The following is a 16,350-nucleotide window of genomic DNA, read 5'->3' on the forward strand; positions in this document are numbered from 1 at the left end:
TATTCCAGTTATACCAGCTGTCGCTGTACTAAACTGAGTCCTCTTGTAGCAGTCGCTACTACTCCAAAACTGTGAAAATCAACCCTAGTTTTACAAATGCCACTTTTGTCACTCAAAGTGTGACTGGCTACCAAAATAGATCCCAAGATAAACTGAAGTTAGGGAGTCACAGTAAGCTGAAACTCGACCCTGTGTCTCACACGGCGTCACCAAAATAATTCCCCAACAACTGTATCGTCAGTTTCTTTTACTCTTCTGTTCTGCAGTGACAGCTGATGACATAAAAGCAGCCGACCCTGAATTCTCTCTCTGTCTTTTTTTTTTTTTTTTTTTTAATTCAGTTAGCAAAAAAAGAGGCTTTTCACTGTGGATTTCTAAGGAAGCTAGCTTTCATAAACCATTTATTTCCAGAATTGAACTTCAGTGGCAAATTCAGCCATAGCATTGTATTTTCATATTCCCAAATGTGAAGTTTTTCAGATTCAGAATGGCCAAAAAAGAGAGGTAAGAAAAAACTACTGAATTTTCAGCTTCCATATCTAAGTAGACAACTCTAAATGAAATTAGAAGGTTTGTTTTCATCTAGTATCAAATTACATTATTGATTAAATTGTTTTGAAAAACAACAGGAAATCCATATGTCTAACAGATGGGCCTTGTGAAGAACAACACCCCTTTATTTAACCTATCTGTATGTCACAGATGAAAAAAATAACACCATAGCATAAAGAACAAGTGTGACTTTATATCCTGGGAAGCCATCTTCTAAGGATAGACTTATCACTGTGAAGGAGAAATAGAGTGAGGCCCTAGAGATTGACACTATCTATTTGTCAAAAGAACAATTACAATAGAAACAGTGGATTGACAAGCTTCCCCACAGACTCTCTCAAAAATGCCTAAGCTTGATTCCGAGATAACATCTTTGAGAAGACACCTTACACAGATGTATAAGATAAGCAGAGTCAACATTTCTCCAGAGGTGCTCATCAGCATCTCCACTGAGCATGGAGTCTAGACAGTGACCTACTCACCTGACTTCTAAGTGGCTAAAAGCAGAGAGCTGTTTAGATAAGAATAAAGCCATGTTATCCTTTCTAACTTAACCATGATCTGGCATAGTGATGTTATCAGCACCTCTCACAGCAGTTTCCCGTGTTTTAATAAATTCCACAAAATTCTGGCAGGTCATTGTTTGCTTCTATCTTTGATCCCAGTTGTTGCTTCCTTGTTCAGACTTCCACAAAATTACTGCTAATTCTCCTTTCTCTTCCACCAGTTGCCTTTGGTAAATGGTGTCAATCCCTATGCTAATAAGCCAAAAAGATCTCATGAAGTAAACTCTGCCTAAGAGTGTGTAATTTGAAAAACAGCTGCTTCCTCAATAATTGGAAATGAGTGGGTAAAAACCATTCATAAATTGGAAATTTTAAAGCAAGCTCCACTGGCCAACGGCTGACTACAACAGTCTCAGTGCCATCAGTGGATATCTTTGATAACTCTTAGAAGAAGTGCACAGTTTCAGAAGATTTGAGGCAGGCAGATATAACATCCACTACAATAAATGAATGAAAAGGAGAAGGGAAAAAAAAAATACCACCACCCATCAGGCAATGGAAATTAGGTCTGCTAATTTTAAAGTTAATATCAGGAAAGAAGAGATGAACTAATCAAACATAGCTAAGTGCCTAGAAAAGAACAAGGAGATTTGTGGAAACCACAGTGGATTTCACAGTCTTTATGCTGAGTAATTCTCTTCAGCACCTCTATTTGCTTTCCTCCAACTTCTGTTTACCTTCAGCTTTCAGGGTAGCGATAAGTCCCTCTCTAAATGCCTGGAAAGCAGGCAGAACGTTGTGTTACTCTTAAAAACACCTTCAGCAAGAGGTCCATGGGACTACTTTTCACTTGTTGGAGTAGGGGTTGTTCGGGGGTTGGAGATTCACGATCCTTGAGGTCCCTTCCAACCCTGGCCATTCTGTGATACAAACACATGCTACACGTCAGCACTTTTTGGCACAAAGCACAGCGCTGCACCTTTTTACCAGTGCTTTGTATTTCACAGGAGGCTCAGCTTTCTCCAGCTGTGTTAAACCCAGCCTGAGGCTCACGAAAAGGATAGACGTGGCACTGAGGGACGTGGTTAGAGGGCGCGGTGCTGATGCTTGGACTCTGTGACTTTAAGACGACACGATAAGATGGCGGCCAGGGGAGCTGACTACAACTCCCAGACTGCCACACGACTGGTTGCCTTCACCCACACGGAGCCAATAAACATCAGTATTTCCCGGCGGGCGCCGCAGGCTGTGTGAGCGGTGCATGCTGGGAGTTGTAGGCGATTGGCCGGAGCGGGGGAAGAGAACAGCGCCTGCGCAGTGCGGGCTGCGGCGCGTGGCAGGAAGCGGAAGCGGAAGGGCAGGGGGCGGCCCGGCTCAGTCCTGACGTGTCCATCCCGGGCAGCCGCCGCAGCGCTCCGCGCTCCCGTCCCCGGCCGCCATGGGGAGTGAGTATTGGGGTGTTTGATTGGGGCTGAGCTCTGTGCGGCTGTAGGGGCGGGCGGGGAGCCGTGCTGACGAGGTGCCGTGCTGACGGGGTGCCGCTCTGCCCGAGCCCGCCGGAGCCCCGAGCTGCGCTCTCTCTCTGCGGCCAGGCCTCGTAGGGCGGGCGGGCTCCTTCCTCAGCTCTGGAGGCTCCTTCTGCCTTTCTTTTTCTTGAATGAAATAATCGTTTCCTGGGCACGGCAACTTCCTCCTGGAAGGAAGAGCCTTCTGAAAAGCGCCTCGCTATCATAGCTGCCAGCCTCTCCTACAGCTTGGTTAAGGCATTGAAAGCACAGCTAATGATTTGAGATGGAGCAGTTCTTTATGGGTTAGTCGTAAAGCGTTATGGAAGTGCTGCCTTCCGTATGGAAGTGGGCAGCCACCAGGAGTTCCAGTTCTGCGTTGTTTCAGTCCTTCAGATTCGTCCCCAGATGCACGTGCTGTCTGAGCCTGGCCTCGGGAAGTTCAGCATTAACTCCATTCAAAATTAGTTACGTGTGATTGTGGCCAGCGTGTGACTTTGTACATATTCCTATTTTGTGTGTGATTGTTTTGTTGTTGTTGTTGTGTTTTTTTTCCCCTAAAACTGAGGCAGCTTTGACTTTTCTGATCGGGGAACGTGTCCTTGTGACAAGGGGGTGATCATTGCAGGAGCAGTTCTGTAAAGAGACTTGAAGTAGAACACTGTGTGTGTGGACACTGAGTAGGAGCTCTTGAGCTGTGTAGCCTGAAGGCAGCTGCTGATTTTAACCTATCTTCAGTGTTGGATTTCTTAAATATTGGTACTTGAGAAGCATTATGAAATTGAGTTATGAAGACATGTATGTGTGCAAAACGACAGCCGGTTTTCTGTGCTGCCAACCATCATTAAAAGCAGAAGGCTTTCAATTTGTTCTTTTTTTGTTCTTCTGTGTTTCCAATCCATATTCTACTTATCTTTTCTGCATACTTCTGCATGAGAATTAAAAAAAAAAAAAAAAAAGGCAACTTTTTTTTTAAAAACAGCATTTAATTTTATTCGAGCTTTTCCCTGTGTTCTTTCTGTGTGTTTACTTTGTCTTTTAACTAATTTCCTTGCAGTAAAATTTCTTGAAGTAATCAAGCCCTTCTGTGTTATCCTGCCTGAAATCCAGAAGCCAGAACGGAAGGTGAGTTGGTGAAATTTCATTCAGAAGTTTATATCTGTGTAATATAAGATGCTTGGCATTGTGGGGAGAATGACAAAGGATGCATTTCTGTGGAAATGCTACCACTACCTTTAACTTACGCAGACTTGCTTATTTGTATTAAGGGTTCAGTAAAGATTTGGCTGCGTGCAGGGCAGAAGGGATGAAGGTGAATTAGTTTGTTGAGTATCTTACACTTTGTTCCTTCAGAAGAAAATCAAATGCTCTGCAGTGTATCACTGTGAAAGTTTACTGGTTAACTAGATGTTGCTTTTTTGGCAGCTTTATCTTCTTCAATGTGTTGTTTTGTTTTTCCTTTAGATTCAGTTTAAGGAAAAGGTACTATGGACAGCTATCACACTCTTCATCTTCTTAGTATGTTGTCAGGTATGCTTTTTTCCTGTTTGTAAGGAAGGGCTAAGATAGTGAATGGGTGTTACAAAGTCTAATTAAAAACTCTTTTCTTCTCTTGGTTGGATATTCAGATTCCCTTATTTGGCATAATGTCATCAGACTCAGCAGATCCATTCTACTGGATGAGAGTGATTCTGGCTTCTAATAGAGGTATGGTCAGTCTTCCAAGAGAAAATGTTTGTGACATGGAAGAAGGCATTTTCAAATTTGTTCTTAATTTGTGGTTTATTTTATTGAAATGGGAAGTGGAACAAAGAGGAAAAAGTAATTTTATCTAATGTAAAAAAATATAAGTCAGCGTGGGATTGGAAGGGCACACTTTCATGGACAAAATGACTTTGTAGCTGGCTGCAATCTATTCCATGCAAAAATGAGGGAGCATTTGGTGAGGAAACAGAGACTGAGGAGAAATCATTTCAGCACTGCTACTGGTACAGGATTCTGTGTACTTTCCAAGCTATTTCAGTCATACTGCAGCTGTATTTGCTTGCATTCTGTTTTTCTGGATGATGTCTTTTCAGTCTGCCTCACCAAAAATTAAAGTCTGTGATTGTTTTATTAACTTCAGTTTATCAGAAAGGTTTTTAATGTAGATACAAATGAAGAATTGTGAGGTGATTTATGTGAGCGCTCCTGAAAAAACTGGGCTTTTGTTTTTAAATTGTTGTTATTTGTTTGTAAATAAATAATGAAGTTACTGATGATTGTCAAAGACAGAGCAAATTCCTACCTTGTCTTGTATACGGGAAAACTATTCCCAACACCAAAAGTCTTTTCCAGCAAATGTGATTCTTAAGGTACTGAGAAGTACTGCATTACTTATTAAACCAACTTTAACAAGCTTCTGTTACCATGGAAGCCTCTTACATGTGTAGATATTTGGAGTTCTGTCTCATCTCTGTCACAATGCAAGGGTTGGAAAGTCAAACTTGGAAAGAAAGTGCTGGTGTGCACCATACCCACACACCTCTGAGGGTCACTGTGCTTCCTGTGTCTGGCAGGTACGCTGATGGAGCTGGGCATTTCCCCTATTGTCACTTCTGGGCTCATCATGCAGCTGTTGGCCGGTGCCAAGATCATTGAAGTTGGCGACACCCCAAAGGACAGAGCTCTATTCAATGGGGCACAGAAGTGTAAGTAGCAGCTGATGCTAAATGCCAGAGTAGGGTGATTTAGAATCTAACACTGACAACAGAACGTTGAAATTTGCTTTGGTCTCCAATGTTCAGTACAGGATATGGACTTCTGTCGTGCTGTGTGTTCATGCTGTGCTACAGATGTCTCTTTCTGCAGCCTTACTGGCTGTTCTTTGGCTTGTTAGCATTTGGTGTCATTTAGGTTTGTAGAGGAAGAGTATCTGTGCAGCTGGCATTTGTGCTGCAATCTCATCAAATAAACTAAGCAATATTTTGGGCACTCATAGCTTGAATTATGTTGGGTGGTGTTTGTCCAAAAAAATAAGTATCTATGAAGATGTTAGTTGCAGTAGTTGTTACCTTACACTTTCAAGGATGGTTCTTCAGCAAGATGGGATAAATGGCTTTTAGAGCAATCTGAGTATTCTCGAATGTGTGGCAACAAAGCTCTTACTGATTTGTTTATGGGAAAGAAAGAATCATAACCGAAGTAATGTCAATTCATCCTCAATTTTCAGTGTTTAAAGACATCTTTAGTAACTAAAAATACTTTTAAATCTTTGTTTCTGAAGTCTGTGCATACTTGTATTTTCAGTGCTAGATTTCAGAGAACAAACTTAACCTGCTCTTGAATGTTCTGTGACTTCTGTATTCCTTCCCCACTTCCACAAAGATGTGATGTTTGTCTAATTGTCCAGGACATAAATCTTCAGAACAAATATGTAATTGTTTTTTGTATTCTCCAGTGTTTGGAATGATCATTACCATCGGGCAGTCAATAGTCTATGTGATGACTGGGATGTATGGAGACCCGTCTGAGATGGGCGCCGGTATCTGCCTGCTTATCACAATTCAGGTAATTTCTACTCTTCCCTTCTTTTTTGTCCTCCAAAGGGGTCAAGGAAATCAGTGTTATGGATTCTCTCCTTACCCACGTGCAGGGAAGAGATACCAGTGTGCTTGCTTTCTCATATGTAGTCTAATCTTCTAAAAGGAATTAATTTTTTTTTTTTAACAAAAAATGAAAAGGAATGTGAGTAATGCTCCTGTTTGTTTTTACTGCAGCTTTTTGTTGCTGGATTGATAGTTCTGCTCTTGGATGAGCTCCTGCAGAAAGGGTATGGTCTCGGTTCTGGCATCTCTCTCTTCATTGCTACCAACATCTGTGAGACTATTGTGTGGAAGGCGTTCAGCCCCACCACGGTGAACACAGGACGAGGTAATACTTGCATCAGAACTTCCTTATTTTCTCATGTGGAACATAAACACAGCAACTTCTCCCCACAGCCTTCTAAAATTCCGTCTCTTTGCATCCCTTTATAGAATAGCACAATGATCTCTTAAAGTCAAAAAGACCAGTTTCTAATCCTGAACTCCAGTGTCATACAGTGCCACATAAAGCTTGATAGGGATGACTGCTGTTGTATTGCAGCTGCTGCCCAGCCTACTGACAAGTACCAGCTGTTCCTTTCTATTCCTTATCTTACTCTTTGCTCCAAACCCCTTATTCTCCAAACCTGATAGGAGGCAATCATGTTGCTGATGTATACTAGAAAACTGAAATGAAGTCATTGCATTTTTTAAACTCAAACAGTAGCCAATGGCTGACCACAAATAATACTAGAAATGTTATCTCCCTTGTTTGAAAATAATTAAAAACAAAAAAAAAAAAACCCACACAGAACAAAACTTTGTGTAAGTAATTTTGTGTCTCGGGAGATCAGTGAAGTTATTCCATTTGGTGTTTGGGTGGTGATTCGTTCCTAGTTTCATACAGGGGGGATTTCTGAATGTGCCCTTAATATGAACAGGGATGGAAGTGATTCTGTTATGAGTCCTGTACTGTAGAAGAATGCTTAATTGGACAAAGCACTGAAATTTGAAGATAAAGATATCATGCTTAACTTGAGTTTTTTTCTTTTTCCACCCAAGGCATGGAATTTGAGGGTGCCATCATTGCTCTGTTTCATCTCCTGGCTACTCGTACAGACAAAGTCAGAGCTCTTCGTGAGGCCTTTTACCGTCAGAATCTCCCTAACCTCATGAATCTGATTGCCACCATCTTCGTGTTTGCGATTGTAATTTATTTCCAGGTCAGTTGGCATAAAGAGAGTTACTAAGCTGTTTCTATGGAAAAAGATGTGTAATCTGCTTCCTGTTAAAGGAAGTGCAGTCGTTTTTTTACATGTCATGTTTATTTTCTGCTGTTGTCAAGGCCTGGCCCTTTCAATTCAGGAGCTGTGGTACGGGTTCATGCTGTCAGGTTATAATAAGGGACTTTTCTTTTTTGGAAATTTTTCAGGGTTTCAGAGTGGATCTTCCTATTAAATCTGCTCGCTACCGTGGCCAGTACAACACCTACCCAATCAAGCTGTTCTATACTTCAAACATTCCCATTATTCTTCAGTCTGCCCTGGTGTCAAACTTGTACGTCATTTCCCAGATGCTTTCTGCACGCTTCAGTGGGAACTTACTGGTTAGCCTGCTGGGCACTTGGTCTGTGAGTATTCCTGGTGATCTTCCATAGAGCACTGTAGGAGTGCCATTAACAGGTGTACTTGGAGAGATGGTCTAAACACAAGAGCACATTTTAATGGCAGGTCACGTGGATGTGCTGAAGCTTCTAGATTAGCAATTTGTTAAATTGATGATGGTGTGTGAGACTTGCTGTAGATGTTGAATCTTCATTCAATTCTCACCATTCTTTACTGTCCTGGGGGTTCTTACTGTTCCTTATTGTATTCCATTTCCACATTAAAAACTGCTTATGGTAGTAAAGTTGAGTCTTCATATGCTTCTGTAAGGATAATGAAATACAGTGATGTAACGGTGGGATATAAACCCAGGATTAACTTTATGGCTGAGAAATGGCAAGAAAACTGGTGACTAATTGCTTCCTTTTTTGTAGGACACCTCAGCTGGAGGCCCTGCTCGTGCTTATCCTGTTGGTGGACTTTGTTATTATCTGTCACCTCCAGAATCCTTTTCTTCAGTGTTAGAAGACCCTGTCCATGCAGTTGTTTATATTGTGTTTATGCTGGGTTCCTGTGCTTTCTTCTCTAAAACATGGATTGAAGTCTCTGGCTCATCTGCCAAAGATGTAAGTTTAAAATGATAAATGATATCTTGATTAAAAACAGCAGATATACATACTGAGTTTTTCTTAGATTACTGTTAAGCTGGTGATCTTCACAGTAATTTTTATCATTTGTGTAAGCAGTGGTTTTGATTTTTGGATTAGAAAGAGCTTTAAAAAAATGATAACTGGGGAGAGTGAGGGAAAAATGAAACTTTTTTACTTATTTTTGCCCTCTTCTCTTTACTGCTGTTTTTGAAAGCAGTGACAATAGCAAAAGACATACAGGGGTTTTTTGTTAGCATTAGGAAACTTCTGACACTGCTACATGAAATCTGATGAATATGAGGAAAGATCAGGTAACACTCAAAGCTTTTAGAACCAAATCACAATTGCAGTGTGTACAAGGCAGTTGCCACTTAGGAACCTGCAGGTAAAACTTAAGTATCCATTTCTGGCATAAAGAGCTCATAGTTTGTTCTCAGGGAAGATTAACAAGAACTTTTTAACTTAAAAGATCTGAGTACTGAGAATGTAGTTCTGTGCATTAATGTATGTGTGGCTTCTTAAATTTCCTTTTGCTTCAAGATATTGAGTAACTGTAATTCTCCAGTTGAAACTGGAAAATGAGATGGAAAATATTTGTCATTGTGGTATATTTGTATTGTATGGTTTTGGGGCAGGAAGTGAAGTTTGACAGCCGTGTGGAATGGTTTAATCCATTCTTTAACAAATATGTAATAGTTGCATGGTGAGTTAACAGCAGGAGCACTCATTTTGGGTTTGCATCTGGCTGCTTGCTGTCAGACCGGCAAGGAGGCGCTTGGAGCCGTTTATAGATGGAATTTCTTTCAGAATGAGTGGAGATACAACTTGTAATGCTTCAGTACACTTTCCTCATACTGAAGAAAAGCTGATGTAAACAAGATCAAAAATTAATAATTGATAAGCCATTACTTATGTGCACATTCACAGTATGGTGGAAAACTGGTAGCTTGATCATCTGCAAGTACATTTAGTTGGGTTACAGGCAGCTTTAGAAGCTCATCTACAAGAGTTTCAGTTCCTGTCAGTAGTTAGATGTTAGCAGGACTCAATTGTAATCCCATCCACTTGCAGAAATACCATTTAAGAGTAGTTTTACAGGAAACGATCCTTTCTCAGTCATTTCCCTTCTAATATAGTCTCACAAATAGCTCAGCTGAATGTGGGAGACTGCTGGAATGCACACTTCATAAGATGATTTTAACAACATCAACTAAACCCTAACCAGGAGAGAGTAGAGACTTGGTGCTAGAACAGGACTTGTATTTACTATGGGAACAGTAATGGTGTAACAGGTGTAGCTTGTAGTGTGTGGGACAGCCACGGGTTTCCATGTTCTTGTTTTCTCAGTAGGACTAGAACTATCCAAGGAGCTTTGCATAATTGACAGTATGGAGAGCTGCCTCTGACTGCAGTCTGGATTATCCCGAGTTGAAATACTGGCTGTTTTTATGTGTGAAAAGAAAACACGAGAAAGACCAGTAACTCACTGAAATGCCTTGCTCTGGATTCTGTGGACTTGGCTAATAGTGCTAACCTAACCTGACTCCTTTTCTTTATTCGATGCAGGTTGCCAAACAGTTGAAAGAACAGCAAATGGTAATGCGAGGCCACAGAGAAACTTCAATGGTACATGAACTGAACAGGTGAGCTGTGCCCTTCACAAGTTGCTTATGCAAAGTGTGGGAGAACACATTGTAAACTTTGCTTAGACTGACATTTTCTGGACCCTAGTGCATGGCTGTTCTTTAAGCTTTAGGGTTCTGTGCATGGGCATGGAGCACTGCCTCTCGTTAATAGCTGGACTTGCACAGCAGGATGTTGTTGCCTTGCAGTTAGAAAACATGCTTGAACTCCAGAGCTTTTATTTTCTTGTTTTATTTTTCCTTATGTCAACCTTTATAGGGAAGTTAGTAATGAGGGTGGAAGTATACTACACTTCAATCTGACGAACAGCACTTTAAGATTGTTCATGTGTCTTAAGAGTACTGCTTTCTATGTAGCAGCTACTTAAATCCAGTAGTAGGTGTAGAGGCAAGCAGAGATTGATTTAGATGAATCATGTTACAGAAATATTATTGCAACTTTCGATTTCAATCATCTGCAAATGTCTTGAGGATCTAACATTCATTAACATGTGCTTAATTACCTGGTAGACTGAAATGCCTTCTCAGCACCTTTTTTTCTTTCCATTCAGGCTGGGTTTTCTTTCCTTACCAGGTGTGTACTGGTCCTAGTGTACAACCCTTCTCTGGGATTAGTGGACCTATACCAGAAGAGAGGATGCTACCATGGTTTAGATTATCTGTGTTTCATTTTTCTCAGTGGGACTGGCTTCCTAGGAAACACCCATCTCCTCGATTTAATACATTCCATGGTTCCCATACAGTGATAATCCTGTTACGTTTACCATAATCCTGAGCTGATTCTAATAGCACCTTTTGTATTCACACCTTGTTTTACAGGTACATTCCTACAGCTGCTGCATTTGGTGGCCTCTGTATTGGTGCCCTCTCTGTGTTGGCAGACTTCCTTGGGGCAATCGGGTCTGGAACTGGGATCCTGCTGGCTGTCACCATCATTTATCAGTACTTTGAGATATTTGTAAAGGAACAGAGTGAAGTTGGCAGTATGGGAGCTCTTCTTTTCTAAACCTAGCTTCTCATGGACCCAGGAGAGAAGGGAACAGCACTCTCTAAAGTATCCAGATGCAAAGAAGTAACGTAAACTTGAGAATGTCATTCCATAGGAACACATCTTTTAATAATGTTTCCGAAGCACATTTCCTTATGTTCAAACTTTTCTAGCATACTGTTTGCATTTTATAAATTACTGAGGAAAAATGTGCACAGTTTTTTTTAATGAAAATTGTTTCTTAATTATGTGTTAGGAGAAGCAGCTTTCTGAATTGGATTTAGTTCAACAACTCTTGGATTTTTTTTTTTATCCCCTCTAAAAATTAGTAAACCTGAAACCTTTGCAGGTTTTAATAACTGTGGGTAGGGTTGAATGTTTGGAAGGGTTTTTTTTCCCTTTTTTTTTTTTTTTTTTTTTTTTGCAGCTCCATTGCAGCAGTAGTGAGGAAAAACCTCTCCCCCTAATGCTTGAGTTCCGTAACTACAATTGTAAGCACAAACAGCGTTTAACATGTTCAGTTTTGTGATGTATTTTTGTTCAAATATGGCAGATTTGGGAGGCAGTTGCTTCTTTTCACTCTAAATAGCAACTCTAATTCCAGAAGTCTTGCAATTACTGAGCTGGACCTTGACAGATCTCAAATATTGTCTTGAGGCTTGTCAAGCTTTGGTAAGAGAATGTGTTCTTTCCCATCACTCTTGTCTGTAAACAGAAAACTCAGGTCAGTTGAGACTGTGCCAGCATCTGTGCCTCAGGAATGGCACCTTTTGAAACTTGGTAGTATGGCAGATTTGTGAAAACCTTTTAGTTAGGGCTCCTTGCCATTAGCTCTAGCACTTCTAGTTCTAATGCTAACTGAAAGAAATACATGTTATGGAAACTCAGATGCAAATCTGCTTGCATCCTTTTCTGAAGGTAGGTTTCATCAATTTTAAAAATTCTGGTTGTACAGTTGTCAGGATGTTACCTGGTTATATCTACATATCTGGTGAATTTTGAGTCATGCTCATGCAAAGGAGTGTGAAGAGAATGTCTTTTTTGCCTAGAATTCTTGTATTTAGTTGTAGATATGAGACCCTTGTCAAGTAACTCTTAGAGTCACGCAGAGGAGGCTTTTCCATCATACAACTGTGGTGACCTGAATGGTGCACTGAAAAGTACTTCTACAGAAGGTATTGGGACCCCTTTTTTTCTACCATCATATCTCCAAAATGGAGAAGTTGACAGTAGAAGACTTGATTTTCCATTTAAATTGTCAGTACTAATTAGGTGCCTAGGACCAAATGCCAATCTCTGTGTACGGGTCTTGTAAATCTTGCCAGTGTTGGACAACATGGGAGCCAGACTTAGAAGTCGTGATGTTGGGATGTTTCTGTACACGGCTTCACCGCGCCTTGTGTGCAGTTGTGTGTTGTGCCAGCAGTGAGTGCTTTACTGCTGCTCAGAGTGGTGGGACTCTTACATTCCCGAGAAGCACAGATGACGTCCAGAAGCCCTTGATAATGTATTGAGCTCAAATACCAAATGCATGAGAATTCTGCAAACTCAGAATGAAATACACCTATCTGTAAGAGTGAAGGCCTCGGGGAAAGGATCACAATGGGGAAAATGAACAAGAGGATTGGGATAAAGCATCTGAAATGCTCACTGCCAGCTGTTCACTGTTGATTCACACTACTTTCTGTCACTTTCCTGTCTGTTTTTTTATAAAATACAGGCATGCCGTGGTGTGATTTTGATGTGAAATCAGGGACAGTTAAAAGTGGCTGACTGGAGAGGGAGGGAGTATGGTGTGGTTCTTTTTCTTTTGGAATTTTTTTAGTTGGTTTTCCAAGAAGTCCAATGTGATTTTTTTTTTTTCCTTTTTTTATTTGTAATAAAAAGGACTCAACTTCTGCATGTGCAGTTCTGGCTGGGCTGGAGCTGGATGTGTATTTTTGACCATATCATCCGTTTTCACTGGTTGCTGTTTAGGCCATCAGCTCCTGAGTGTCCGAGCAGCACTTGTTCTGTGCATCTGTACTTTTGTTGTCCAGTGCTGGAGTCTTTGTTATTGAGCAGCTGTGTCCTGGGAGCGGGACCTGCTGCTCATACAGTGGGTGTTCACAGAACAATGCCTAAACAATCTGCTTTATAATGAAATAAAGTACATCTTTGGAGCTAATGCTTGTTCCGGTGCTTTCAATACCACGATCCTAACGATTGTGGAATACTCTTACCTGCCCAAAATACTGGAAAAAGGATCCTTCTCAGAACAGCTGTTCAGAGTGTAAAAGAAAAAAGTGGCATTTGCTCCAAGACCTTTCAAGAAAGTTTGCTGAAATCGCAGTGCCTTAGCCGTTCCTGTGGGCTTTCCTGTTCTGCAAGTGTTGCCTTTCAAAAGGTGCTGCGCAAGTGAATAGTGGGAAAGTCAGCACGGGTTCCGCGAAAACAGTTTTTGTAACAGTGCTTGTCTTCTGCTACAACTGTGGTACTTAAAATAATGGGGTGCTAATTGGAGCAGGAAAAGTCAAAGGTCGGTGATGTCCCGATGCTTTTTAGCCAACTGACAGCAATCTGCCCAAGGTTCCTTAATTCAAATACCCTTTGCAGGAGCCTTGGCTGAGATTCTGGTCGTTTATAAAGTCGCTTCTAAGAAACATGCATTAGTAATAACTGTCATTGCTGCAGGAGTGTTAGGTAATCATGTGCATCATCCCAAGTAGCTGGAGTTACATGGAGAGGAGTCGTGCAGAGGACAGCTACTTGAGGTACCAGCATAAGGCAGTGCTTGAGGTCCTCTTTGGGATGGTAGTATTTCCAGAAGTCCTTGCACAACTGCTGCTTTCGAGCTGCAGAACCCGTGTGAAAGCTTGTAAAGCTTTTGCCACTTAAGCAGTGAGTGTTTGATAGCCCACTGCTATTCAGGAAGCTGTAGAAGCCCCCCGGTTTATATAGCAGTTCGTGTATTCCTAAGGCTTTATCTCCATGTCATTTTGAGACAGAAAAAGATTCCGTCGTTTAACAAACTTCAAAACTATGTTGTGGGGTTTTGCAGCCAAAATGTTTTTTTTTCACAGCTATGATGGTTGTTGCTTTCTTTGTGGAGTGCTTCGTTACTGCGCTCCCTTGATTTCCACTGGGATAACCCTGCCCTATGCTGTAAACAAAAGGTTGTTTGTGGAATAGATTTAGCAATGGGCTTGTGGTAAAGGAGGAAGCAGAGTGGTAGTAACTGCTTTTCCTAATTGTTCTCCATTGCAGCAAAGAACACTAAGCCTTAGGTGGCCTTGAGTTTTATTCCAGCTTTGGGGACCTTCACACGGGTTTTTGTAAGGCTGTTACTGGCATGGCGTGACACAAGCGACAGGTCCTCAGTTGCCCCGTGCTGCCTGGAATACTGAAACTCAGGTCCTCCATCAACCCTCACTCCCTGGAATACCAAAACTCAGGCATCCCTGTGTGCCCACAGAGCATTCCCATTGTTCCTCAATCCAAGGTGTGATGGCTGCAGGGTAATTTCACCCTGTAAAGTAGAGTGCTTTCAGAGAGGATCTGCGGGGAGGGAGAGCAGCGACGGCTCTGAAACTCCTGTTTGATGTGTGCTTGGATGGCCTGGTGTCTCGGTTCCTCTGGCTGCTCCCACTGCCAGCTTTCTGACATGAAACCCCAGCCTTCGCCTGCTTCCTGCCTGGAAAGGTCACAGCTTGAACTGCGGCCAGCAGCGTTGCTGGCACCTTCCCAGCTGCACAGGGAGACGTGCAGGTGTTCAAACAATGCCTGCCTGTTAGGGGGGCTCAGGGCTGTGCAGCCCCACCAAGCCTCGCTGAAGGACGGGTGCTGGCACGGCACAGGGGAGCATTTGCCCGCCTGGTGGCAATGTTACACTGCGAGTCAAGGTTTGCAATTTGGAAGAGAGCAGCGAAACGTGTATTAAATCTGTTCTGAACGTGTGTGGGGTCGTTTTTCCTTTGCTGTTATGCTTATGGGTGTCCTGCAATGTAAAAAGTTGGGGATGGAGTTCGCTATTATTTCTAGGTTCTAAAATCAGGGCCAGGATTGAAGGAGCTTAAAGCTGAAATGCAAAAATGTTCTCCACTTACGGTGTTTATAATAGTTAGAATACAGTCTATTGTTTTTCAAGCCTGCTCAGTGTCAGAGGTGGCTGCTGAGACAGTCGCATCGCCTGCTGAATATTGCTCTACAATTTAGCCTAGACCAAGACAGTCAATGGGATTGGAAAGAAAGTGAGAAAAGTAGCATTTAAAACCAAAATCAATATTCTAAGCTGGGGACCTAATTAGTCAGCGGGACTGTAAGCTGCTGCTTTATGGCACGCGACTGCACGGATCGGCTAAAATTGAAGCTCTTCTGTGGGCCAGGTTCTAACAATCCCTGGCTATCACTAATGTGATGCTGGCCAAGCTGGCAGTGCCTAGCAGAAAGGAAATACCCCAACAACTGGCAGAGGGGCTGCAGTCTGGATGAGCACAGAGGTGGTGTGCTTTGTCACCATGCAGCGGGCTGTCAAGGTCAGAGTTGGGATGCCAACGCAGATAGTTCTTGTTGGAGAAACAGGAGGCTTGGCAGTCAACCTTGTAGCAACACAGATACTTGAGAGCTTGAAACAGAAGTAAACAAAAGCCTTTATCTGCATGGTACTCATAGGGCTTTGGTAAACCTGTGGTTTGAAGCTTCATAAAAGGAAAAGGCTGCTTCAGTCATAGCAGAAAACTCAGTGAGCAGATCATGCTGTGCGATTAACATCAATGCTCAAGCATGAGCTGTATTTTTGCTTAAAAGCTTCAATTTTTCGACAAGAACAGGGAAACTTTGCTGCAGTTGGATTCCATAGGGCTGCAGAGCAGCACCTAATGCCTCTAGAGCAAGGGATCACTCTGGGCACAAGTGTCATTTATTGGGTGATTTGGGGTTGTAGAGCTCAGCTGCAGAGAGTAAAGGGTAGGGGTGTGGTGATGGGGCAGCTGGGAGAAGTGATCCAGGACAGATGTGTCCTTGTGAGGCTGTTCTGGTTGGGGTGATGTGTCTGACTCAGAGGGGTGTACATGAGGATGCTCCAGAGCCCTGGTGTTTTGCCCACGACCAACTGTGAGTGTATTGCGGTGATGGTGGTGATAAAGGTTGTGTGGAGGTATCTGCTCTTGAATTTTGCTATTTGTAGAAAGCTGTGTGTACCTGTGTGCTGTAGGAATAGAATTCTGATCTGTATTCCGTATCCCAAACTGATCCAGTGCTGCCTTTCCCCTGTATGGGATTTCCTCTGTTTCTGTGGCTGTAGAACTTGTAAGATAGGGTTGTGCGTTCATTAGAAATGCTCTGAGAAGGACTTGGTTTCT

At 42.1% G+C, this 16,350-nt stretch overlaps 1 protein-coding gene across 1 annotated transcript; it reads left to right on the plus strand.

Moving 5' to 3' along the window:
* Nucleotides 1-2,414: 2,414 nt before the first annotated feature.
* On the plus strand, nucleotides 2,415-13,178 carry SEC61A1 (SEC61 translocon subunit alpha 1). Its single transcript, XM_042823748.1, has 12 exons — nucleotides 2,415-2,503; nucleotides 3,621-3,688; nucleotides 4,028-4,093; nucleotides 4,192-4,270; nucleotides 5,122-5,253; nucleotides 6,003-6,112; nucleotides 6,322-6,475; nucleotides 7,189-7,349; nucleotides 7,559-7,756; nucleotides 8,165-8,356; nucleotides 9,947-10,023; nucleotides 10,843-13,178. The coding sequence occupies exons 1-12, from the start codon at nucleotides 2,497-2,499 to the stop codon at nucleotides 11,027-11,029; spliced, it is 1,431 nt and encodes a 476-aa protein (XP_042679682.1). The 5' UTR covers nucleotides 2,415-2,496; the 3' UTR covers nucleotides 11,030-13,178.
* The last annotated feature ends 3,172 nt before the right edge of the window (nucleotides 13,179-16,350 follow it).

The sequence above is a fragment of the Centrocercus urophasianus genome, unplaced genomic scaffold (genome assembly GCF_019232065.1).
Source record: "Centrocercus urophasianus isolate 14NV4802_14NV808 unplaced genomic scaffold, USGS_Curo_1.0 seq_22, whole genome shotgun sequence".
Taxonomy (NCBI): domain Eukaryota; kingdom Metazoa; phylum Chordata; class Aves; order Galliformes; family Phasianidae; genus Centrocercus; species Centrocercus urophasianus.

Coding starts and splice junctions, on each gene's coding strand:
- SEC61A1 (XM_042823748.1), top strand. Junction 4,094..4,191: donor TCTTCTTAGTATGTTGTCAG/GTATGCTTTTTT, acceptor TTGGATATTCAG/ATTCCCTTATTTGGCATAAT. Junction 10,024..10,842: donor ATGGTACATGAACTGAACAG/GTGAGCTGTGCC, acceptor CTTGTTTTACAG/GTACATTCCTACAGCTGCTG.